Source organism: Vigna umbellata, chromosome 1, assembly GCF_029865625.1.
Source record: "Vigna umbellata cultivar VRB3 chromosome 1, Vumbellata_1.0, whole genome shotgun sequence".
NCBI classification, from domain to species: domain Eukaryota; kingdom Viridiplantae; phylum Streptophyta; class Magnoliopsida; order Fabales; family Fabaceae; genus Vigna; species Vigna umbellata.
In genome coordinates, this window is record NC_142165.1 from 42,723,543 (window position 1) to 42,748,620 (window position 25,078).

Below are 25,078 nucleotides of genomic sequence, written 5' to 3' on the forward strand. Positions count from 1 at the left end.
CTTCTCTGCCTACAAACGCAATGCCTTTAACCCTTGTAAAATCACTTTCTCTCTCTTCAATGTCTGTCTCTCTTTCTTTCTCTCCCTCTCTATTTCATGTTTTTTTCTCTGCTGCAATTCTAGAATTTTAGATTAATTTTGGAAGAGAGAACAAATTGTTTGTCGAGACAGAAAAGATCGAAATATAGGGTGGGGAGAGTTTCTTCTCTCCTCAATGGAAGGCGGCGAACAGGTTCCTCCTTCGGCCACCGCCGTCATTACAACGACCGTTAATGTCACCACCTCGCCTCCGCTCGTGGATCCCTCCGTTAATATCACTTCAAGGAGAAGCTACCTTGGTTGAGAAAGATGAGCTTTCGACCTGCAACTGGAGGCACCGCCGATCGAAAGCGTCTCCGGCTCGTTCCCTTCCTCTTCCAAAACGGGTTCACCAAATTGCGAGAAACGCCGAACTGTGCATCCACCACTGGCGCTCCAACCACCATTTCCACTTTTCTTTACCCATTGCTTCTTTCTTCTATCTGTTGGGTCTCTCTTTGTTGTTTGTCTATCTGGGAAGAAGGTTTTTGGGTAGGATTTCTGGGTGATGCTTGTAATGGAGGATGATTTTCTTTAATATTTTTAATCAAACATTTTTCATGTTAAACTTAGGACATTCCACATAACACTCAGCTTATGTCATGTTTTAAAAATTAACACATCAACCTCTCACCTGTGCAAATCCCGTTAAGTAAATTTAACAGTGGGGTTCAATTGATTCAAATTAACACTTTTAAAGACTCAATTGGAAATTAAAAAAAATAAGGAATTAAAATAGGAAAAAAAAAAAAAAGAGACAACTAAAAGTTTAAACCTAAAATTTAATATAATATTTTTTATTATGTGAATAGAAAAAAGTGTTCAAGTTAATTTTAGGTAGGAAAACTAATGTGATATAAAGAGGAACATAAAAAAGTTTGGCAAAAGTGAGATCGAAAAGATAATGATCAAATATGTATTTCTAGTTGTTAAAAAAAAATATTTCATCATAATCATAAATACTGAATCAACATAATTTTTCTTTCTTCTTCCATCGTGAATAAGATTAATAAGAGGATTAAGGAACTGAAATTTTGTGATTAAATAGTAGAACTGTTCAAAAATTCTCGAAGAAACAAAACCATTGCCATATAACGAGGCAGAGAAAAAATAATTTAAAAAAGAAGAAAACAAAGAAAGAAGAGAAACGTAACCCTAGAATTCGTGCAGTATTAAAATTGGATGTAGCGTACTCTCACTAAGAACACGCGCCTCTTCTTCCTCATTCATCTCTCACTCTCTCTTCCTCTGCACCGTTTCCTGTCGGCTTTCTCTGTCCACCCTCTTTCGTCGGATTTTAAAACCCTAGACTACCCGTTTCTCTAACCCCAACTCAAATCAGTTCGAATCCAATCCAATCGACGCGCTAGGTAACTCACTCTTCCGAGATCTTCGATATTCATTCCGAATTCATCTTCTATTTTTCTCTACAATCTATTTTTCGTTGAACATATCCATCAGCAAGCTACAGAATCATCATTTGTGCGTCCTTTTCGTTTTCCATTTCATTTTTCTTTCTTTGAAATCTGGAACTGTATTCAAAGGACGGCCTATGAATTGATGCTTTTCTTCTTCTTCTTCTTCTTCTTCCTCTTCCTTTCGACTCTGTGGAAACATAATCCCGAATTTGATTGAAGATTCCGCGTTTAGCACAATTCAGCAAATTTAGAACGATGAAGATTGAATTGGAATATTTGTCTTTTGTCCTTCTTTCTTTCCTGCTTGCATAATCCACACAAACAAACAGATAACCTGAGGACCAATTTATCATATTTTCTACTTCAATCTGTTTCTTCCTTAATTAACTTCGATTTAATCGTATGTGATCAAATTCACCATATTTGGGGTATTTGGTAATAATATTTGCTAATTCAACTTGTGCGTTTCTATAGTTATTTATTATTTATCGGAGTTTGTGATTCCAGGTACTTTGAACTAAGTCTCGGGATTTCCCTCTTTCTCTGTTCACGTTTGTTTTGGTCGATTTTTTCAATGATTTATTTGAAAGGATTTATTTTGTTTTATTACTTTGTTTTTCACGGGGTCTAACCTGTGTGTAAAGAAAGTTTATAGTTAGTCCCAGCGTCTTCTCGTTTTGGTTGGGTTGCGCTTAATTTATTGAAACAAGTTAGTTGCTCAGAGAAGAAGTACAAAAAGAAAGAAGAAACAGTTTTCGTACTAATGCTCGTATTTATGCATGTTACTGTGCTATTGTGTTGTACTCTTGTTCAATGTCCTGGTTCTTTTGTTCGCTTTTCTAATGATGTGTTGTTTTGTTGGGAAATTATACTGTCGTTATCCTGTGTCTCTCAACGTCGCCATTTTTCTTATTTTCTTGTTTTCGTGCTATTGCTTCCTAATTGCTCTGTTGTAATATTTGCAGAACTTTCTCAATCGATGCAGTCAGGCGTTTGTTGCTAGGCTGCTGTATTCTCGTAGCTGCTCCTGCTGTTTTATGGAAATACGTGTCATTAGTAATAGGTGAGGTTCGTTCAAATGCTCTCTCATATTTTCTTATATGCTAAATTTTGATGCATCAGTTAAAGCTTGGCAGACATCTAAGTCGTCTATTTTATAATGAATCATTTGGCATGATAAAAGTCTCATTATGGTTTTAAAAAACAGCTGGTCACAAGACTGGTTTCCTCCAGTTGGTTCAAAACACAGTATAAAGTGGTGGTCATCAGGGTCTGATAAGCACTTTTGGTGTTCTTGTGAGAAACAAACTAATAGAGGAGACAGTTTTTGTGAGAAACAAACTTACAGAGAAAGCAATGTGCTTGATTTATGAAATGCTGTATGGTGTAAAACATTTTATATATAATAACTATTGATTACTTCAACTACTTTCACTTGGCGTACTCTGGACAATGACTCAGGTACTCTCCATTTGGGGGATTATTTGGGTTGATTTTTAACACCTTTTTGAAGGGCGGGTATGCAATTTAATGACCTTTTGCTTCATGCATAACCATAACTATAGTTTTTGTTTTGCTGGCCTGTGATGCCCTTGCAAAACGGAGATCTTTGTACCCAGTTCATTTATTTAAGTGTTATTTTTTATGATTAGATTTATCCGCTTTCTTGATGATTTATCTTACGTTTCAATCCCTGTGGATAAAAATTCTAAAAGAAGTTTATGGACAAGTTTTTTCTTTGAAATTTTAATTTATAGTCTTTTTCTTATTTTGGGCCAATGAACATCTGGTGTTTGGAAAACATAAGTTTATTTTTTGTGAGTTTCTCTTCTGATGCTATCTATTACCCATTTTTATTTTAGCGAGCATGCAAAACTTGACTGCAACCATGTTTATTCTGGCAGATGTTCCAGTTCTGGCCATGTGGTTCGTGAATAGTATGATTGCTTCCATGGTGTGTTTTGGAAGGAGTCAGACGTTAGGTTAATTTGTACTTGCAACTGACAAACTGAACCTCAGCTTAGCCTTTCTATATCTTATAGATGGATCGGCGTGATACTTCTGGATTTGTCAGCGGGGGTGCATTGTACACCTGTAGACATATCTAACCCTTAACTTTGTAGATAAACATCTATATCTTTTTTACCCTGAAGTCAGGAAGGTTGTTCTGTTAAATTCATAAATAGGAGTAGATATTGTTTCCTACAGTGGTTTCATTACTTTAATGGACGTGAGGTTGAAATCATTTTTGGGATTTGCTGCTAATCATTCTGCAAATGCATTCAAGATTTTGGGCAATTCTATGCAAGCTGAAGGAAGGGGAGCTGATCAGTATGGTACAGATACCATCTTACGACTTGATTCCCCTGGTTCTTCAATTCCCACCCATGTGCCCTCTCCTAAGGGAACAAAAAGGAAGTGGGATTTAATTGATGGATGTATGGGTCAAAGAGTCGACTCATCTTTGTCACTTGGGCTTGGGCGTTCAACCAGTTCCTCTGATAGCAAGGGTAGTTCGGCTGCTGCTTGCACAGCTGTGTCTTCAGCCAAAGATGTTGATGAGGAATCATCAATGGATATTGAACTGGACTTTTCTCTCCATCTTGGCTGTGAGAAGGTACAAAGCCAGAAGAAACTTGTTAATTCAAGTTTGAAGACACTGGAGCTGCAACCAAAATTTGATTTGGAATTAAGCCTTTCTACTGGGCCCTGTGAGTCAGATATTACAAGCATACATCTAAATCCTTCACCTCTTCAATTGAATATGGAGATGCCATTAGCGTTCAGTGGGACACAGAATGCAGACGAGGGATCAACTTCATGTAGTTGGAAGCCAGGGATTGTTTTGCCATCTTCAAAGACGGCATCAAATACAGGCACTAGTTTTCTTCTAAATCAGGCTTCAGAGCAGTTTGATCATAGTCCCGTTGTTCTGGATCTCTCGTCAACCAGACCTAAAAGTTCAGTTACCTGCACTTCTGGGCTTACACAGCAGCAACAGCCACTGCGCCCCAGTAATTCTAAAACATGTCAAGTGGAGGGATGCGGAAAGGGTGCCAGAGGAGCTTCTGGAAGATGTATATCTCACGGTGGGGGTAGGAGGTGTCAGAAACCTGGCTGCCACAAAGGAGCCGAGGGTCGCACGGTTTATTGCAAGGCACATGGAGGTGGCAGGCGATGTGAATTCCTTGGTTGCACAAAGAGTGCAGAAGGACGTACAGATTTCTGTATTGCCCATGGTGGTGGCCGGAGATGCAGTCATGAAGGCTGTACCCGGGCTGCCAGAGGGAAATCTGGATTGTGCATACGACATGGTGGTGGTAAGAGGTGCCAGAGAGAAAACTGCACCAAGAGTGCCGAAGGTTTATCAGGCCTTTGTATCTCACATGGTGGAGGTCGTCGATGCCAGGCTCCTGGATGTACAAAAGGGGCACAAGGGAGCACAATGTTTTGCAAAGCACATGGTGGGGGAAAACGGTGTACAGCACCAGGGTGCACCAAAGGCGCTGAGGGGAGCACCCCTTATTGCAAGGGCCATGGAGGGGGAAAACGCTGTACGTATCAGGGTGGTGGAGTATGTACTAAAAGTGTGCATGGAGGTACCAACTTCTGTGTGGCACATGGGGGTGGAAAGAGGTGTGCTGTACCAGGATGCACAAAAAGTGCTAGAGGAAGGACTGATCATTGTGTCCGCCATGGTGGAGGCAAGAGATGCAAGTTTGTAGGGTGTGGAAAGAGTGCTCAAGGCAGCACTGACTTTTGCAAAGCACATGGGGGAGGCAAGAGGTGCTCTTGGGGCCATCCTGGTTCAGAGTATGGTATTCAACAGGATGGTCCTTGCAATTCGTTTGCAAGGGGGAAAACAGGTATGTGTGCTCTTCATAGTGGGCTGGTGCATGATAAGAGGGTTCACGGAGGTATCTCACTGGCATCTGTTGTTCAGAATCCTCATTCGAGTAAAACAGATGAACTAAAACAGTTACTCGTTGACAAAAACATGGATATAGATATGATGAAAATAGGGAGTAGCCTTGGCTCGGCTGCAACCTGCTCTGACTTCAAGCAGTTTGAAGCTGTAACTGCTCATATCTCAGCCAAGGAAGGTGGTCACTTGCCAATGTCAGTTGCTGTTCCTGAAGGCAGGGTGCATGGTGGAAGTCTGATGGCAATGCTGACTGGGAGTTCTAGCCGTGGCACAAGCAGCGGGAGAAGTCTAGTTAGCGATCCATCCGAACCAATCAAAGGTTATCCCATGCCCCAGAATTGGATGGAAAGCTAGTTATCGTTTTCTTTCTCATTGTCTCCTTAGTTAACAAATTTTATCAGCATGTTACATTATTACTCCATTCTACGTTAGATTTTGACGAATTTAGTTATTCTTTTCTTCCTATGAAATTGAGTTGGGAGAATAACCAAGTCGTTTGAAAATCTCGTGGAGGGGATTTATCATGTTAGGAAATTGTACTTTGATCAGGTAGTTGGTGATGTTCTTTTTCACATTCTTCCTTCCTCTGTAAATATTACCTGTAATGTAAGTTCTGTCAGTGTGTCATGTATTCTATTTAATAATAAAACTTCACTGAGATTGTATTTGTTATAATAGTACTTATTTTTCAACACACGGTGATCCTCGAGTTTGACACCCATTTTACAGGATTAAGGGGCCTTATGAGGTTGCATTCACTTGCTAATTTGTGCTGATATCTTGTACCGTCTCAATATTTGCTGATAATTGTGTTCTGTTTTTCACCTTTAATCTATCAAGGTTGATTAATGGTCTTTAAGGTCTGTATTATTAGGTTCAGATATTAAATATAAATAAGGTGTACAACGAGCCATGTTAAAAATAACGTAGGTATTCAAATACTAAGAATATGTCAATATAAACGATGCAAGAGGCGTGATTTTTAACATCTAACACAAATGGTTTGCATTAACTGTATTATTTTTTTAATGCATCAAATTTGTTATCTTTAATTTAAAAATTCTATTTTCTTAGAGATAAACTATATTAATTTTTTTTTTCTCTAATGCCAACGGTTCTTTTAACGCGATGTAAATAAAAAAAGTTACAAATTTATACTACGGATATGAAACTGTGCTTTGGATACTTTTATTTATGAACGTCAAAACTATATTCGAATTATTCATTTTCATCTTTTAATTTTTTTTAAATATTATGAATTAATTGTTGAAGATATGGAGACTTTAAATATTTAAAGTATTCTTGATAAAGTTGTTTACCTTCAAATACATTAAAATAGAGCGCATGTTATTATTTTATCAAAAGTAATCATAACTTTAAGAACAATACAATTTAAGAATTTACTGCTAAACGTTATTATATTTATATCTTAATTCATTTAAAAACATCAATAAAAACGACACTAAATAAGAATAACTTAATGTTAAAAGTCTAACTTTACTAAATTGTATCTTTTACAGGATTCTAATTAAAAGTATTATAAATTTTATTAAAGTAAAATTGTTAAACAACAAAAGTTACAACTACAAATCCGCGGTAACACTTTAGGACGGCATTGATGGATTTAAGTGCCTTACAGACAAAAGGTGCGGCATTACTGCCCTTTTATTTCTTTGTTTGCATAAAATAATTTTGATGTTTAAAATGCAGCATTAAAAACAGTTGTATCTTGTTGTACCGGGTGACTGATTTCGAGATTGAATGACTTGCTAGAAGCTATTTTGGACTCGTATGAGCAAAATGAGGAGTTTCATCAAACAATGTTCATGTATGAGTTCACTTCATTGAAGCTAGAATTTTGGCTGAAATACAATGAAAAATTACTGTTCAACTGAAGGTGGATGTACATGGGCCAAGCAAGATTTAAAACACAACAAGTGAAGGATGTATAATACAATTTTCTCACTTAGAATACATATTTTTTTAACCTTTAAGCAAATACATCTTTTTAAAAGCAATTTTTAATTAATATATATAAATCATGTTTCTATTTAATTTTTATTTTACAATTTAAAATTGTTATGCAGTAGTGGTGAGATAGGTTAATGTGGGTTGAGACCTAAACATAGAACTTGTATCCAACTCTTTTGTATGGTATGAAATTTAAATTTTATTTTATTTTCAGCTTAAGTAAATCTTATTATTTTTGAAATATTATTATGATGGCTATATTATATTAGAGTAAACTAATGATATCTTATATATTAATATTAATTTAAAATATAATAAAACTATTTTAAAGTTTATATAAAATACTCATTCCGAGTAAGGAAAACAAAATAAAAACTAACATAAAATTATTTGTGCATTTCTTTTACTGGTCTTTAAAATTTATTTTTATTAGATTATAACTGACATTATAGTTATAGTTATTTATTACAACCTGCAATACAACCTACCAAAATAACTATCTTTGATCCAATTATGACATTTTAAAGCGGATTAAGAATGGTTATGATTAATATTCATACTATTCTAGAGGAAGTATGTCACAAAACCTAATTTTTACTAGTGTGTGTGTGCGTTTTTTTTTTCTTTCAAGTATTAATTAACACAAGATGTTCATTAATTAATATCAATTAGTAATTAACAACCACGCACAGCAAAGTCCATCTTAGTCTTTGTGCCGGCCACCTAGTTTTAAACACTTAGTCTTCTTCTGACCAACCAAACATCGAACTCCGACCACCATAGTTCTCTTCATTGACCCTAGACCATGGGTAACTGCAGCAGCAGCAGCAACGGCGGCGGTGCCGCCTCCTCAACCACCACTTACTACGACGACCTTCCCCAGCGCAACGGCATCACCGTCCTACCTCCGAACACGAACCCTTCACCCCCACCCCCGAAGCCACAAGCGTCGTCCTCGCTGGGCCGGGTGCTGGGCCGTCCCATGGAGGATGTCCGGTCAATTTACATCTTCGGGCGCGAGCTGGGCCGCGGGCAGTTCGGCGTGACGTACCTGGTGACCCACAAGACCACGAAGGAGCAGTTCGCGTGCAAGTCGATCGCAACGCGCAAGCTCGTGAACCGCGACGACATCGACGACATCCGGCGCGAGGTCCAGATCATGCACCACCTCACCGGCCACCGCAACATCGTGGAGCTCAAGGGCGCCTACGAGGACCGCCACTCCGTCAATCTCATCATGGAGCTCTGCGCTGGCGGCGAGCTCTTCGACCGGATTATCACCAAGGGCCACTACTCCGAGCGCGCCGCCGCCAACTCCTGCCGCCAGATCGTGACGGTGGTGCATAATTGCCATTCCATGGGCGTGATGCACAGGGACTTGAAGCCCGAGAATTTCTTGCTGCTCAACAAGGACGATGATTCCCCTCTCAAGGCCACGGATTTTGGTCTCTCCGTCTTCTTCAAGCCAGGTTAGTTAGTTACTCTAATCTTCTGGTCACTGCTCATTGATTCTGCTTGTGTTGGGTCGTGTTTGGATAATTAGTCGGAGGAGGAGAAGAAGAAGGTAAGATGTTTTAATTCTTGAATTAAGTTTTTTCTCAATTTAAAATTAATTTATTTACCCATTAGAATAAGTTTTTTGAAAATGCCAAACAAGAAAACTCATAAATTAGGTAATGAATAAGCTAATCATAATTTATCATTGAAGCTGAGTTCATTTTAGTTTATTTATATAACCAGTTTCATTAACATTTATAGAAAAAAGAAGAAGAACTTTTCATGAGTAAAAATTAATCTATTCACTTAATTCTAGAAGCGTTCGCATTTAACTTTTTCAAAAGTTTACATGCTTGCGTTGATTTATTTTAAGAAACTTAATTTATTTTATATTCTTATTTTCTTTTTATCTCTTGCAAGTGTTTATTGTGAAATTTATTAGATTGTTGGGTTTTGAGAACAGGAGATGTGTTTAGAGACCTTGTTGGAAGTGCTTACTATGTTGCTCCTGAGGTGTTGAAAAGAAGTTATGGGCCTGAGGCTGATATTTGGAGTGCTGGGGTTATACTGTACATTCTGCTTTCTGGTGTTCCACCTTACTGGGCAGGTAGAACTCCTTCCTTTTTAACTCCCTCACTTTTATTTTTTAATGTCGAATAAAAACCATACCCCAAGGTTTCATGTTAAAGTTGTTGTTGTAATCTGTGATCCCTCAAAAGAACCTATGATTGTTTTGTTGAGCTCCGAAACGATTATGTTGGCACTTTACTGTGGAAGTTTTCTTTTCTCGTACCCTGATATTCTCAGTTTAGACCCTTCCAATGGTTTTCACTTTGTTTTTAATCTTTTATGTGAAGAAAATGAACAGGGTATCTTTGATGCTATTCTTCGTGGACATATTGATTTCGCATCGGATCCTTGGCCTTCCATATCAACTAGTGCTAAAGATCTGGTCAAGAAGATGCTACGTGCTGACCCTAAAGAACGACTTTCAGCAGTTGAAGTGCTAAGTAAGTTAAACTCTACTCATGAACATAACATTTTAGTTTTAATGCCAAATGTGCTTTATATTTTATTTTAATCTCACTGACACAGAAGAAGAGAGTCATTGTTTACCTTCATAGTGAGGTTCTGAACCTGTAGGATGGATTATGCCATGATTCAGTGAGGCCGAGATAGCTGCCGAGAAATAGGACATAAGGATATCCAAAACAGTTGTTATTTGATATATAGATCTGTGATATTGATAAGGACACTGGACTATTGGAAAGTGTGATTCGTTAAATAAAAAGAAAGAGAATGAGAATTAATTGTCACATCCAAAATACTTCAACCCCCCCTAAATAAAGTTATAAAGAATAAAAGTGTAGGTTAGGACCCATTGATTCTTTCTACTAATTCCTGGATTTACATTTTCTTCTTTTCTGGTTTATACTGTGCTCTTGTTTTGTCCCTCATTAGGATAAATTATTTGGTAGTTATGAACCAATGCTTGTCCTTGCCTGACCAATCTTCGTGACATGTATAATTACTTATTTAAGTATTTTATTTTAAATTTAATAACTTAAGTACACGTCACTTAAGCCTTGTTCTTTTGAGTGGATTTGAGGGAGTGGATTTGAGGGGATTTGAGAGGATTTATTTGAAGATAAATTTTTTTGTCGTTTATTTGAGTGAATTTGGAGTTAAATGAGACTGAATTTGGAAATAAAATTTGTGAGAATTAGTATAAAATTGTATTGACGTGACAAATTAAAAAAATTTATTTCCAAATTCACTCTCATTTACCTCCAAATTTACTCAAATAAACGACTAAAAAATTTATCTTCAAATCCACTCCCTCAAATCCATTCAAAAGAACAAGGCCTTAATGATTGATAGGAACCATAGAACAGCTGGTGGTCCAAACCACTTTATAACTTCCCCCTACTTACACGTGTTTGATATAAGGATAGAGTTATTAGTGGGAGTTTATTCTGATTAATATTTTGCTTGAAAGTCAGATTGCCTCTTTTTCTCAAGCACTAACGCATCATAATCACATTCAAACTAAAACTCTCTTGGTAGTTTACTTATTTGAATGAATCCATCATAACATATCATATATAGATAGTTCAATTTGTGTCACATATCTATATTTGACATGTATCGGTATATGATACTTTGGGATATTTTATCGACATTTATCAATGAAGTATTTAATTTATAAAGTACTAATACTTTTATGATAATAATAATTTAAATTTTTTTTGTTTTGACAATATTTAGTACATATTATTTTAATTTGGATTCACATAATAACAATCATATATTTATCATATTATTTTAAAAAATTGTATATTTTTCAATATGTATATATCACGCCTTGAATCCTTTTATTTTCAAATTAAACATATTGCCGTTGTATCTAATACACATATAGTATCCATGCATCATAGATCTTAACATAATATGTTATATATGGTGCAGATCATCCCTGGATGAGAGTGGATGGAGATGCATCTGATAAGCCTCTTGATATTGCTGTTTTATCCAGAATGAAACAATTCCGAGCAATGAACAAACTAAAAAAAGTAGCCCTGAAGGTAAATCATCTTTTATCGTCATTTTTTTTGGTTCTCATCATGAACATCATCAAGTTTTTTGTAAAATATCTGCAAACTCCACTATATTAAAATCCTTTTGGATTAAGATAGTATGCGTTAATGGAAAATCCATAATATAAACAAATAAATATGTAGAGAAGGTCTTCATAGCTGACTTGATCAAAGGATAGATGCTTTTGTTTCTTTCAGTTAAGCTAATACTTTGGCTGCTAGTGAATCCGCCTCCTCATATGCCAATGTAACGATTCTAGTACTTTGGAAGCAGTATATTATTTAGTTAGCAATAAGATAGATCCGTCTTAAAGGAATTCGTTTCACACACACCTTCAAGACTTGGTTTCACACACACCCTCAGTGTCCACTATTCGGATTAAATGGCTAATGAAATGAATTTTATTAATTTATGAACTATTTGATTGCAGGTTATTGCTGAAAATCTTTCTGAAGAAGAAATTATCGGCTTGAAGGAAATGTTCAAATCCATGGATACAGATAACAGTGGAACAATCACATTTGAGGAGTTGAAAGCTGGTCTCCCAAAACTGGGTAGTAAACTTTCTGAGTCCGAAGTAAGGCAGTTGATGGAAGCGGTAAGATCAGTGTCCTCTTCTTTTTCGGTTGTAAGTTTTCTTATTGGTTCTTCCAAAAGATTTGCACTCCTTTGTTGATTACCTAATGAGAATGTTTGAAGTTTACACGATATCTCATCCTATCTCTAAATGTGACCTTAAATACTACCCAAAGTTTTGTCACCCAGCATGCTGTAAGAAATTGCTATTGTAACATGAACTGGCAGATACCCATTGTGGTTTGCTTCAATTTTTACTATTCAGACTCTTGTATCTCTGGTTCATTTCATCGCAGGTTAAAAGTAAATTGAGTAACCTAAACTTGGGTTGTTTGATGAACTTACCCTTCTTCTATAGTATCTCAAGTTAAATTTAGCAGATCATGGTGAACAGTTATATATTCTTTCATAAATGAAAGGTACTAGGAAGCAAGAAAGACTAAAAAGAAGAAATTAAGTATGAAAATATTTCTTCTGCAGTAACAGGTCTGAAAAAAGGGTGTTCAGATCCTGGTATGTTCTGTGTACACGGTTATGATAGTGTCTAGTCTCTCCCAGCCCAGGCCTAATTTAACCTACCTTATACATATCTTTCTTTACATACTCTCTCTCTCTCTCTCTCTGTACAACAAACTCAGGTGCATTTCACCTTTTCCCAATCGTTTCATACTCCTTAAGCATCTTGGGCCATGGGGCCACATCACTTAACTACTGGAGCTTGGCTCCCCATAGCTAAGTTAGTTTGTGTGTGAAATACCGTTAAACTCATTCTGTGCAAGCTCATCCTGTTTTGTTTATATCTGTATCAAAAACCTAGGTTTGCATTTGTGATGCACTTATGCTAAACACATGGAGATATTCTCCCCATATCTAAGTATCTCTCCTAGCCCATGTACATACCTTATATACAGTTAGCTCTTTGTTTGCACTATTATTTCCTGTCCTGTAGATAATCATAAGCATGTAATCCTTTTTTGCACGTATAAAGAACTTGGTGCTTGATGCATCTATGTGCTGTGTGTAATAATCACCGAGACTGGAGATGCCAAGATGGATAATATTTTCATGGTTGCATGATATTGTAATCACTAGTCTGACACTTCTCTTGATTTTACTGATGTTTCTACATGATCGTAATTATTTGGTTCTCAGGCTGATGTAGATGGAAATGGAACCATTGATTACATTGAATTTATAACTGCTACCATGCACATGAATAGAATGGAAAGAGAGGATCATCTATATAAAGCCTTTGAATATTTTGACGATGATAAGAGCGGGTAATTTAATTTATTTTTCATTCATAATTTATACTATAGCAACATTATCACCTTAAATGTTGATTTTTGTGGTGGTTTTCTTCTTGTTGCTTCTGTTTAGTTACATCACAATGGAAGAGTTGGAATCTGCCCTCAAGAAGTACAACATGGGTGATGAGAAAACAATAAAGGAGATCATTGCTGAAGTTGATACTGACAATGTAGTTACTTTCCTTTTACTCTTTTTTGCTCCTTTATATATGTTTTTTTAGCATAATCACAATCACATGCAACAATAATGTCATTCTGGAAAATGCTGTAATTATATTGTTGGGTAATACTGCTTTCTTCTTTCTTTATAGAACAGGTCTAGAATTTTTCCTGTCTGTTGTTATCTAGAAAAGCTGTATTATCTCACAGGGAACAACATTGACGGTTGTCCTAGTTCCAAATTGTATAAGTTTATGCAGTGTTGTTTAATTATCCTTTGCAATATTAACTCTCAAATTTCTTGCAGGATGGAAGAATTAACTATGATGAGTTTGTAGCAATGATGAGGAAAGGCAACCCAGACATAAACCACATAACCCAAAGACGTCGCAAATAAGTTCTGCATTACTTTGTTGAGATCAGAGTCTTTACTCGTTTTAGTATTGCGGCCTGCTATTTGACTGGGCACTTACATGATATTTGTGGGTCTAGTTGCACCAGTTTTTTTCCCTACTGCCCGAGCAGACATGAATGTGTTTTCTATTTTGTACAAATCCAAGAAAAAACAGATCCAACTTTTTTCTGTAGTGAGTTTAAGAATGTGCGATTTAGTTTCTCTTGGTTTACGCTGAGTGCTAACTTTGTATACCAGATAGATCCTACGGAGACCTATTCGTCTTATGAATAAAGTAATCTCAGAATGTGGATATGTCCCAAGGGCAGATCAGGTATACTTTGTAATTGAGTTAATTGATTCTTCAAGATGTGAATCATGGCCAGCAGTGTGAGAATATGGATATGCATTTTGTGTCTGCAGAGGTACTGGGAAACATAACGAGAGACCATGCAGAACAGTTTCTGTACTGTGATAACTCCTAATCTGCTTTGTAATCTCAAGGTTGGCCTTTCTCTGCTATTTGCCAACTTGTAACAATATCAGACTCTGAAAAGTGAAACAAAGTCAAAAACCAATACTAAAAAACAATTATAACAAAAGTGAACAAGTTAACAGAATTGATTTATGGTAAATTAATTGATGATTTGCCTTTTTCCATCTAATTATCTATGGATTTGTTTAACTTTGACCCCTTTTAGATTATGTTAATAACCCGTGCAGTTTATAATGTAATGAAATTAATTTTAAATATATAAGTATAAATTAACATATATTTAAATGAGCCTTGATTATGGTTTTTTATAAACATATTTAAGATTTTTTTTTCTAAAAGTATTTTAACTAGATTATCTCTGAACAGTAATGCCATTTCATGAAGTAGCAACATGAAGTAGCTACAAACATGCAGAGACAGGTATTAGCATTTTGAACAATGCTTCTTACACAAATTCCATCATACAGGCTTATGATTATCAATCATCATAATTTATGTCATTACGAATATTAGAACAAACATTCTCTAAACTATTTTTCATATTTATTGATAGCAAATTGTTATTTTATCAAAACATGTTATAGATGGAAATTGTCTTTTACCATTCTGAAAATTATATGACTGATGTCACGAGAATAAAGCTTAAAAAACTGAATTAAATAAAATATATTTTGCGAATAGTTTTGTTAAGTAAAATGAGATTAATTAAGATTACTTATACTGTAGACTGTTTAGTATATATGCGAATTTCACTTGTTAAAATTTGTGAAAATACTTTTACAAGAATAAATTATTTATGACATGGTCTCTCAAATATCAATATTAGGTTATTATGAGGGGATATATTTGATTCATTACTTCTTTCACTTCTAATTAAAAATCATTAAGTGTACAAGTTTATTGTTTTACATAATAATTATTTTATAATTATTATTTGTTCAATTTAACTTAAATTAAATTAACTTGCTCGAATTAGGTTATTTATTGACTGAATTTAATTTTTGTGAATGTGGACTATTGTTCAAGTAAACTTAAATAATCTAAATATGATTATAGTTGGTTTTCAGGAAGGTTGAATATGGTAAAATTAAATGAATAAGTGTACAAGATTATATTTGTGGTATTTATAGAAGTGTAGAATTAATTTTGGAAAAAAAAAGGGTTGAATCAATTTCTTAAAGACAACTCTTTAAATATGATTCCAGATGTCTCTATTTGTATGATTTTTTTTAGCTAATTTACACTGAATTAGTTAAAAATAATAAATTATCTAATTTTAATTATTTTAAAAATTATTCTTGCATATTATAAAATGAAGTAGTTGGGATAGATTTAATATTTATGATTCTTTATATTTTCAAATAAGAGAGATAAACTTTTTGTGATTTATTTTAAATATTTAATTAAGAGCGTTTTAAGAAAAACAAATCAATACATCATTCAGTTTAAATACAAATAATTTTCTGAAAAAAAATTATAAATAAGACGAGTATTATATATATTAAGAATTATTTCCAGGTTAACTTGCATCACCATTAATGATTTTGAATTAAAGGTAAAAGTTTAGACTATATATACAAATAATATAATAGTTTATATAAATTTTGTTTGTTTTTTAATGTAAATTGGGCCTAAATTGTAACTCAGACCAAGGAGTGTTTGGTTGAGATATTACAGGCACTTTTACTAGTACATCTTGCAATGGAAAAACTAAGTTTATTGCGTAAATAATAAAATAATCAAACACGGTCTACATTGGAGGCAATTTCGCGGTTCCAATACAGTTGGAGTGGATTTTTCCATTCCAAAAGCGAGCGCAACGAACTCTTGTTCTGTTTTCTTCTTCGCTATGAGCTCAGATGCGAGTAGAGAACGAGGTGCATCAACCGTGGTACATTGTCTCCTCTCTTTTTTCCCTCAATTCAAACATGGACTTAACCACAAAGTATATTACAAACGTTTTGCTATGCTTCTGGAACTTTCTTCGCCTGTTTTCCGTTTTTATCAGATTCGTTATTCTGAGAATCGATGGAATTCTAACGAATAAATGCGTATTGAATAAGCACTGTTTGTGTCGACGTAACGAGATAATGTGCGAAGTGAAAATGAGATTTGTTGTTTCAAACTCCGTCGTCAATCTAAACGTGGATAACTGGCCTGAAAACGGAATATGGTTTGGCTGTATAGTTTGAAAATTTGGAAGGCATATAAGCAATCACAGGCAAATATATTTTGCGTCAGAAAATGAGAAAGAGATGCGAGTTGTTGTGTGGAGAGTATGGTGAACGTATGCTACGTTGGTAGAAGCTTGGGAAATGAAAATGGAATTCTTCTTGAACACAATTTGCTACAGTATATCGTATGCTATATTGGTAGAAGCGTTTTATGCAATATTCGTGTTCTTCTTCATTTCTTTTGTCTTTTATTATTTGGTGGAAAACGAGCAAACTTATCATAGTTGTATGTATGCCTGCGCGGAAGAAAAGGAAATAGGAAAAAAAAGCATTAAATATCTATATAATCTATTATTTTGTTCATTGCTTTCCCTTTGAACCTAAATGTTATATTATTAAAAAACTTGAAGTCATATATGTTCATAATATTTTTTTTTTTTCTCAATTAACAGGTAGAGCGGAAATTTCAATGTAGAACACTTTTGTTTTTGGCATACCAAAGTTTTGGCTTTTTGTTTGGTGACTTGAGCCTATCCCCACTTTATGTTTATCAAAGTATTTTTTCTGGAAGACTAAAACCAGTCCAGAATGAAGATGCAATATTTGGCGCATTTTCTTTGATATTTTGGACTGTTTCAATTGTTTCTTTATTGAAGTATTCAGTTATTCTTTTAAGTGTAGATGATAATGGCGAAGGTAAGGACTCTTTTCTTTATTTTTCTGTCAAACTAAGGTCTTTTTGTTACTCATTACTATAATTATTGTGGTAATGCTAGTACATTCAACACGTACAGGGGGAATTGTTGCTTTGTATTCACAGCTTTGCAGAAATGCAAAATTTTGTTTGCTTCCTAATCATCAAGCTTCGGATGAGGAGCTTTCTACATATCTCAAACTTGGTTCCTCAAATAGAATACCACCATCTCCTTTGAAAAGATTCATTGAGAAACACAAGAGTACAAAGAAGGCTTTGCTTATTTTTGTTTTACTGGGTGCTTGCATGGTAATTTGTGTTGGTGCACTCATGCCTGCCATTTCTGGTAACTTTACATTTTTCTCATTACAAATATGTTATTGTGTCTGGTGGTACAACTTATCTGATTGATGTTTACCATTGCATCAGCTCTATTGCTAATAAGAATTCTATCTTGCAGTTCTTTCATCCATTAAAGGCCTGGAAATTGAAGCAAAGATTACAAACAAAAGTAAGTGGAAATGATGCTAATCTTCCTCCAAAGTGTCTAGTACTCAGAGCTTAAATGATCTACATGAATAACCCGCTAGGTTTGGCCTAAATGTGAGGGGGTTTGTCTAGTTTGCTCAAGCTCTTACTTTCAAACCTTGTTAGCATCATTGTGCACACAAAAAATCTAAATGAATTAAATCAACCTACTAATAAATTGATACATACAGACTATATAGAAAAAAAGGTAACATATAATGGAATATTAAATCATGGAACGTACTTCAGAAACTGTTATTGTTACTTAAAAATAAAGTGATATTAAAGACCTTGACATAGATAACTCCCCTTATTTTATGCCAAGCTTATTATATGGTGCATGCGTTAATTAAAAAAAAGTATCAGTCTCTTGATTACGTTGTGCATTATGAGCTTCTTTATGAAAGGTTGAATTAAGCTTGATTTTCATTGTTCTTCAGCATAAGCAAAATTACTGAGGAACAGTATCTTGATTATATAATCATATTTGGAGGCTCAAGATTGGTTTTATTTAGTTTTAATATTGATAATTGATGTATGGTTGTATCTTGTATGATAAAGATTTGTTCTCATGATAACAATTGAGAACAAGTCTCACTTGACGTTTGTTATACGCTACTGGTCCTATATTCCTTCCTTGAAAAATATTATGCATTTTTGTTATCAGAACATATGTATATATCATTTAGGCGTGGTCTCGTATTTCCTGTGTTCTACTGATTGGACTTCTTGTTATGCAACATAATGGTTCCTACAATGTTGCATTTTGTATTTTTTCTATCAAAACTTACGTATATATCCTTTCATAGGTGTGCTGTCTCGTATTTCCTGTGTTCTAGTGATTGGACTCTTTGTTATGCAACACCGTGGCTCCTACAAGGTTGCATTTGTATTTCCTCCCATAATCATTCTATGGTTACTTACTATTTTCATGATTGGCATTTACAATGTCATCAAGTGGAACCCACGAGTATATGGGGCTCTTTCTCCGCACTATATTTACAAGTTCTTTAGGCTAACAGGAAAAGGTGGTTGGGTTAATCTTGGAGGAGTATTTCTGTGTGTTACAGGTCTGCATCTCTTTTAAAATTCAAATTCTGCTTAAGCCTTATGCTTTCCAAATTCATTATTTTTCTCGTCATTTCCAGGAACTGAAGCTATGTTTGGAGACCTTGGTTACTACAGACAAATACCTTTGAGGGTATGTGTGGCCAATAAGTATTAAGTTGGCTTTGATTTCACTGTTAACTTCCAATGTTGTGTTCTCGAATGACCCTCTCAATAGATAATACCCAAGAACTATTAGTGTTATTTAACTTCACGTTTCTGTAAGGGTGATTATTATCTCCTTAGGTCAGTAATAGTATGTGTACTAAGTTGTAATATACTTTTTAGACTTTTGATGTGCCTGTGAAGAGAAATAGTTGATGTTATTATGCTACTAAAGAACTGAACAACAGATTGAAAGATACCACAACATACTAATTTATATTATACATATATTAGTATAAAAAAGACAAACCTTTGTTCATAATGCATAACAAGTGATGGAGTATAGGTGATGTAGAATTTAGGTTCGAAAGAGAAAGAAACAGAAAGACGGGAAAAAAATACGGGAAAGGTGGAAGAAAAAAATAGATAGGACAGAGAGAAGAGAAGAGAAACAGAGAGGTCAAAGAAACTGTGCACTGCACTTGATTTTCATTTCAATCTAGATTCAACTGTCCAGAATACAACAACCTACCTCACTTTTAGGCATGCCAAACAACTATGAACTAACAATAGCTTACTAACTAACTAGCATCCTTCTCTTATTTATATTTACATATCAAAAGGGTTTATTAACCTGTAGGCCAATAACATTTAGAAAGTGATTCTTTAATTTGTTATCTAGAACATTTTGGCTAAAGTGGAACGTGCGAAATTCAAACTTTGAGTTGATTTACCTGATTGGTAATGTATTACATAGAACATACTTTCATCTAGGGGGGACAATGCGGGCAGGCCAGCCCAGGCCTAGGACTGGCCCACACTTGGCCTGCAAAATGTGGATTGGGCTGACCCGCGCCTCTTGTGAAAAGCGGGCTGAATATTATGGCCCACTTCGTATCCTTTGTGGCCCGCGGGCATGCGGCCTGACTAATATAGCAAGAATGTTCTCCAGTGAGTTGACTTTGGCCTCTGCCTGGATTCACCTGTTGGTTGTTGATCTTTTTGCTGCAAGGTCGTGGATTTTATCTTTGTCTTGGTTTCTCATTCTTTGCATATTTATCAAATTCTATCTATGGTTCTGAGTTCAGGCAAGTTTTTCAAGACGGACTGAAGAATCAGATTGAAACTCGACATTCTGTTTCTTTTTGCTTGTTCTTTAGTCCTATTGGGATTCTTACTTATGTCATCATCATCATCATTGCTTTACAGAAAGTCCACGAAATTGAACTTCAGCTCATGGTTTTGAACAAATGCCCCCAAGTTGGGAACAATTATATATATGGACCAAAAAAGTAAAGAAAATGAAATAAATTTATATAGGAGTAGAAATTACCTTAACCATAATATAATCTGCAAAAACTCCCTAGTATGAAGTTAATTTTGTACTTCACATTTTTTTCTTATATGCACTCATGTAAAAATTAGTCCCAACAGGTTCTCCCCAATCCTTGATCTGTTCTATACTCAGTTTGCAAATAAATTTTCCAGTAGTATTCAAAACCCAGCAGGAAGGACCCGATTGGGCAAACAAGTTTAAAACAATGGGAAGATCGAAGCTTCAAACTCACATTCGAAAAGTTTCAATCTTCCGCAACACGTCACTTAGATGAACCCATGGAGAAATATGAGAATGCTGTTAATTTAGTGTGGCCAGGCAGACCAACCCGTCCCATCCCAAACCCACGCGGGCTTAATTTAGTGTGGTCCGGCAGACCAACACGTCCCGTCCCAAACCCACACGGGCTATGGGTTAAGCGGACCAGGTTTATGCAGGTCAGCGGGCTCAAAATCTTAGCTCGCCTTAAGCTTTTCATTGCATGCCTGTTACCTGCCTCCTCAAGAATCGACAAAACAAGAAGAGTGAAAAAAATGTAGACAAAGATCCTTTTTCTATATTATTCAACAATTATCAACTCCAAACACAAGCATCAACTTACAAAAGAAAATTCTTCCTTTATATAGACATTCTCAGAAAGCCTCACCCCCCATAACAACTAACTTCTTAACTATTTTTATTTTTAAATTTCTTCCTATAATACACTTTCCAACCCCTCTCATTACTTCCCTGCCTAACAGGTCCTTTACATAATATATTGAGGTCTTAATAATGATTCCTCATTTTAAAGAGAGTTATAACTTTTAGATTGATTTTATTTTTGAAAATGTTTGTTGTAATTTTTATAATTTGTTATTGCTCCCCATTACTTTGCAGGTTGCATTTTATTGTGTCATTTACCCATGTTTAGTTCTTCAATACATGGGGCAGGCTGCTTTTCTTTCCAAGAATTTATCTGCAGTGCATATAAGCTTTTATGCTTCTATTCCAGGTCAGTTAATGTCAATACTAAGAATAAAATATCTCTGATAGGCCTTCTTGTAGAATTCTAGAAGAACGTGGAAATGTATTATGTTTTTGCTCCTGGTCTCACAAAATGTCATTTATGAACTTATGCTGACACTGACAAATTGGCAAGTATTAGATACAAGTTCTGGTTCTCCCTGGCCAATTTAGGTGGGGAAATTTTCAGAGATAAGATAACTTTAACCTTTGAGATTATTAATCTAACAATGAAATATTTTTGTGTGAATTCTATTTAGGGTGGACGTTTTACTGTGTATTTTCTTTTCACAGCATGTTTTTAATGAACTTTAACTTTTTCTTATATAAGTTGGTTTCACTTACATTTTCTATTTCTGTAAATTATTATTAATTTAGTATGATTTCCTAATTTGAAAAGTGATATGTATCACGTCTTGCTTAAGGTTATTGTTTCAATGTTCTATAAATTAGACCATTTTGTGACACTGTCTTTTTCTAACTGAATCACAACCTCTAACTAGAATGTATTTGATCTTATGTTGATCCGAAAAAGCCGAGTTCTTGTACATGAACTGTACTACTTTTAATTTATGGTAGAGGTTGGTGAACAAATTGGTAGATCAGATCCATTTCCTACCCCTATTATTCAATGTATCAAAGCCATTGTCAACTAGTTTAGCTTAACATTATTCGATAACTTTGGAGATAAACCCTAGCCAGTGGGTTTATCGTTCCTTGTGGTTTAGTACTCTTTTAACATTTTTCCCTATAAAAGAACCACTTAGACGATCCATGCATATAATTATCTTAACTTTTTACGTTAGCGTGCCGTGTATATATGCTTTCAGTGGAATAAAATCACCGTGTACTTGTAGTATTTGTATCAAGAAACTTACTTTAATGGTTAATGGAGCAAAATAATTGAGCTGGTACTTGTCTTGTCATATGTTTTTTATAAGACTGCAGTACTTGCTTTCTAGTATCCGTAATATATTTCAGAATGTTTTTGTCATTTTTGTAGATGTTCTATTTTGGCCAGTATTTGTGGTGTCTGCTTTGGCGGCAGTAGTTTCAAGTCAGGCTGTCATTGCTTCAGCATTCTCAACAGTCCAACAATGCCATGCATTTGAATGTTTCCCTCGAGTTAAGGTTGTGCATTCCAGAAGGTGGATCCCTGGTCAGACATATATACCGGAGATTAACTGGATTCTTATGATAATAAGCTTGGCTGTGACAGTTGGTTTAGGAGACATAAACAGAATAGGACATGCTTATGGTAAGTTGACAGAGCACCAGATGGTTGATTGGAGAATAGTGATGTTGGATCACAAAATACAATGAAGTTTGTTGGTCCAAAATCATAGATTACTACAGAGATGAATTCTCTGTATAAATTACTAGAAATCAGAACAAATCTTCCCCCCTAATTCCCCTCTTACACACAAATTTAGTATTATGTATTCTAATTTTCTGTCCTAAGCCGTCATCATCAAAGTTACTATTCAAGGTATTCTAATGTACACCTGCTTTTGTTAATTGTTTTTATATTACACAATTTGAAATGTTACTTTCTGCTATTGACTGTTATATAACCTCCCCTAACCCTCAGTTCCCATCATAAATTGTGTAACATTTGTTTTTATCTAATAGGGTATTTATTTTAATATTATTTGATATGGAAATATGATTGAGTTATGATTCATTAGCACTGTAAAGCTTTACATGCTCAATTTATAATGCCATCTATTTCAAAAATAGTAACCCTTACTGGAAGTGAAAATTAACATAATTTTGATCCACTGTCTGCATTAGAAATCTCTAAATTGTTCATCAATCGCGTAGTCCAACATTATTAGAAGAGTTGATTACGATATTAGCTTCCCAAGAACTTTAAGCCTTTTTTATGATCTTGCAGCACAATATTGAATGCTAGGGTAGAAGTTTCGCTAACAGTGAAACAAAATTAAACTTATTTTGCACGATTGTGTTATAGAGGGTTCAACGATTATTTGTGAAAATACAGTGATGTTCTGGGTTATTTTATATTCACTATTTTTTTCAGATCGTGGTTGTTAGTAACATCATCCTTTTGTTTACAGGAATTGCACATCTGATTCTTGTGTTTGTGACCACATGTTTGACATCACTAGCCATCATCCTTGTATGGAATCAAAGTCTTATAATTGCTCTGGCGTTTGCTTTATCCTTTGGTTCGATAGAGATTCTCTTCCTGTCATCATATAGCCTGAAAATCCTTAAAGGTGGCTGGATTCCACTCGTGCTTTCTGCAGTCTTCATGGTTGTAATGTATGCGTGGCATTATGGTTCCAGGAAAAAGTATTTATTTGACACGCATAACAAAGTTTCAACGAGGACCATCCTAGCATTAGGTCCTAGTCTTGGGATTGTTAGAGTTCCTGGAATGGGCCTTATCTACACTGGATTGGCTACTGGAATCCCTGCCAGTTTTACTCATTTCTTGACAAATCTGCCAGCTTTCTACCAAGTGGTTGTTTTTGTTTGTGTTAAGACTGTACCTGTGGCTCGTGTGCGACGTGAGGAACGTTACCTCATTGGTCGAATTGGTCCCAAATCTTACCGGTTGTATCGATGCATTGTCCGAAATGGTTATAAAGATGTGTGCAATCACGAAAATTATTCTGAAAATGATTTTGAAAATGAACTGGTGATGAGCATAGCTGAATTCATTCAATTGGAAGCAGAAGGTTGCTCTGGAAAGGCAGAAGGTTCAGCGGATGGACGGATGGCGGTGGTGAGAACATCAGGGAAGTTTGGGACACGATTGCTGATGTCGGAATCTTCTTCTTTTCAGGAAGGCAACAATATTAATCTTCCGGGAGCTTTGACCGTTACTAGCAGTAAATCTCCAATATTGAAGAGGCTGCAGGCCATGTATGAGCGGGAATCGCCTGAACACATCACTAGACCACGAATTCGATTTGAGTTGCAAAATGTAATATATAATGACCCACGGGTCAAGGAAGAACTCATGGAACTGGTAGAAGCCAAGTGCACTGGAGCAGCGTATGTAATTGGGCATTCTAACGTGAAGGCCAACTGGAACTCATCATTTATAAAGAAGTTTGCTATCGACCTCTACTCTTTTCTCCGGAAAAATTGTCGGGCCCCAGTTGTAGGACTAAACATTCCTTCGATTTCTCTGATTAAGGTAGGAATGAATTACCATGTGTAGCGTAAGTTGTGACTGTTTTGACAGGGGATGTATGTAACGTGTAACAAACCGAGTACTGAGTGGGAAAAGCAGGCAGAGTTAGTCACATCCCAGGAACACGTAGAGGAATATCCTATAATGGGAGACCAGAGGAAAAGTGAGGAAGAGGAAAAGCAACATTAAATTCAAAGATTATGTGACGTAGTGGGTGTGTCTCTGGTATGTGAAACCTCTGCCTTTCTGACTTTCTCTCTCTGTTATCCTTCACCATATTTCTTGATTATTCTCTCCTCGTTCTCCGGTTCCTCTGCCGTGAAAATCCTCTCTCATCCGTCTTACATATGTTTCTTTTCTCTGCAATATGTTATGCAGCTTGATACTTTTACATCAATAAAATTCCACGTTCTTACCCATTTCTGAGTTATATATCAGTTGATATTATTGGTTGTTCCTGTATTTTTATAGTCTTTGTGCACACAGTTACAATGTAATCTATGCAAGCCAAAAAAGAATTCCCCTTACCTTATGTTTGGAC

General features: G+C 35.4%; 3 protein-coding genes across 4 annotated transcripts; all 3 read left to right on the plus strand.

The window, feature by feature from the left end:
• The first annotated feature begins 1,227 nt into the window (after nucleotides 1–1,227).
• LOC124827313 (uncharacterized) lies at nucleotides 1,228–6,115 on the plus strand. Of its 2 annotated transcripts, none has more exons than XM_047300342.2 (3): nucleotides 1,228–1,448; nucleotides 2,462–2,564; nucleotides 3,401–6,115. In XM_047300342.2, the coding sequence occupies exon 3, from the start codon at nucleotides 3,721–3,723 to the stop codon at nucleotides 5,773–5,775; it is 2,055 nt and encodes a 684-aa protein (XP_047156298.2). In that variant the 5' UTR covers nucleotides 1,228–1,448; nucleotides 2,462–2,564; nucleotides 3,401–3,720; the 3' UTR covers nucleotides 5,776–6,115. The 2 variants fall into 2 exon arrangements, with proteins under 2 accessions (XP_047156298.2, XP_047156297.2); XM_047300341.2 differs by having other exon boundaries at nucleotides 2,462–2,559.
• Nucleotides 6,116–8,043: 1,928 nt separating this feature from the next.
• LOC124827310 (calcium-dependent protein kinase 1-like) lies at nucleotides 8,044–14,249 on the plus strand. Its single transcript, XM_047300339.2, has 8 exons — nucleotides 8,044–8,861; nucleotides 9,353–9,496; nucleotides 9,747–9,899; nucleotides 11,359–11,474; nucleotides 11,918–12,085; nucleotides 13,216–13,343; nucleotides 13,444–13,543; nucleotides 13,840–14,249. The coding sequence occupies exons 1-8, from the start codon at nucleotides 8,198–8,200 to the stop codon at nucleotides 13,927–13,929; spliced, it is 1,563 nt and encodes a 520-aa protein (XP_047156295.1). The 5' UTR covers nucleotides 8,044–8,197; the 3' UTR covers nucleotides 13,930–14,249.
• Nucleotides 14,250–16,157: 1,908 nt separating this feature from the next.
• On the plus strand, nucleotides 16,158–24,956 carry LOC124827309 (potassium transporter 3-like). Its single transcript, XM_047300338.2, has 9 exons — nucleotides 16,158–16,313; nucleotides 17,049–17,292; nucleotides 17,391–17,636; nucleotides 17,751–17,801; nucleotides 18,628–18,888; nucleotides 18,967–19,019; nucleotides 21,243–21,357; nucleotides 22,372–22,626; nucleotides 23,450–24,956. Exons 1-9 carry the CDS (start codon nucleotides 16,272–16,274, stop codon nucleotides 24,562–24,564), a joined length of 2,382 nt encoding a protein of 793 aa, XP_047156294.1. The 5' UTR covers nucleotides 16,158–16,271; the 3' UTR covers nucleotides 24,565–24,956.
• Nucleotides 24,957–25,078: the final 122 nt, after the last annotated feature.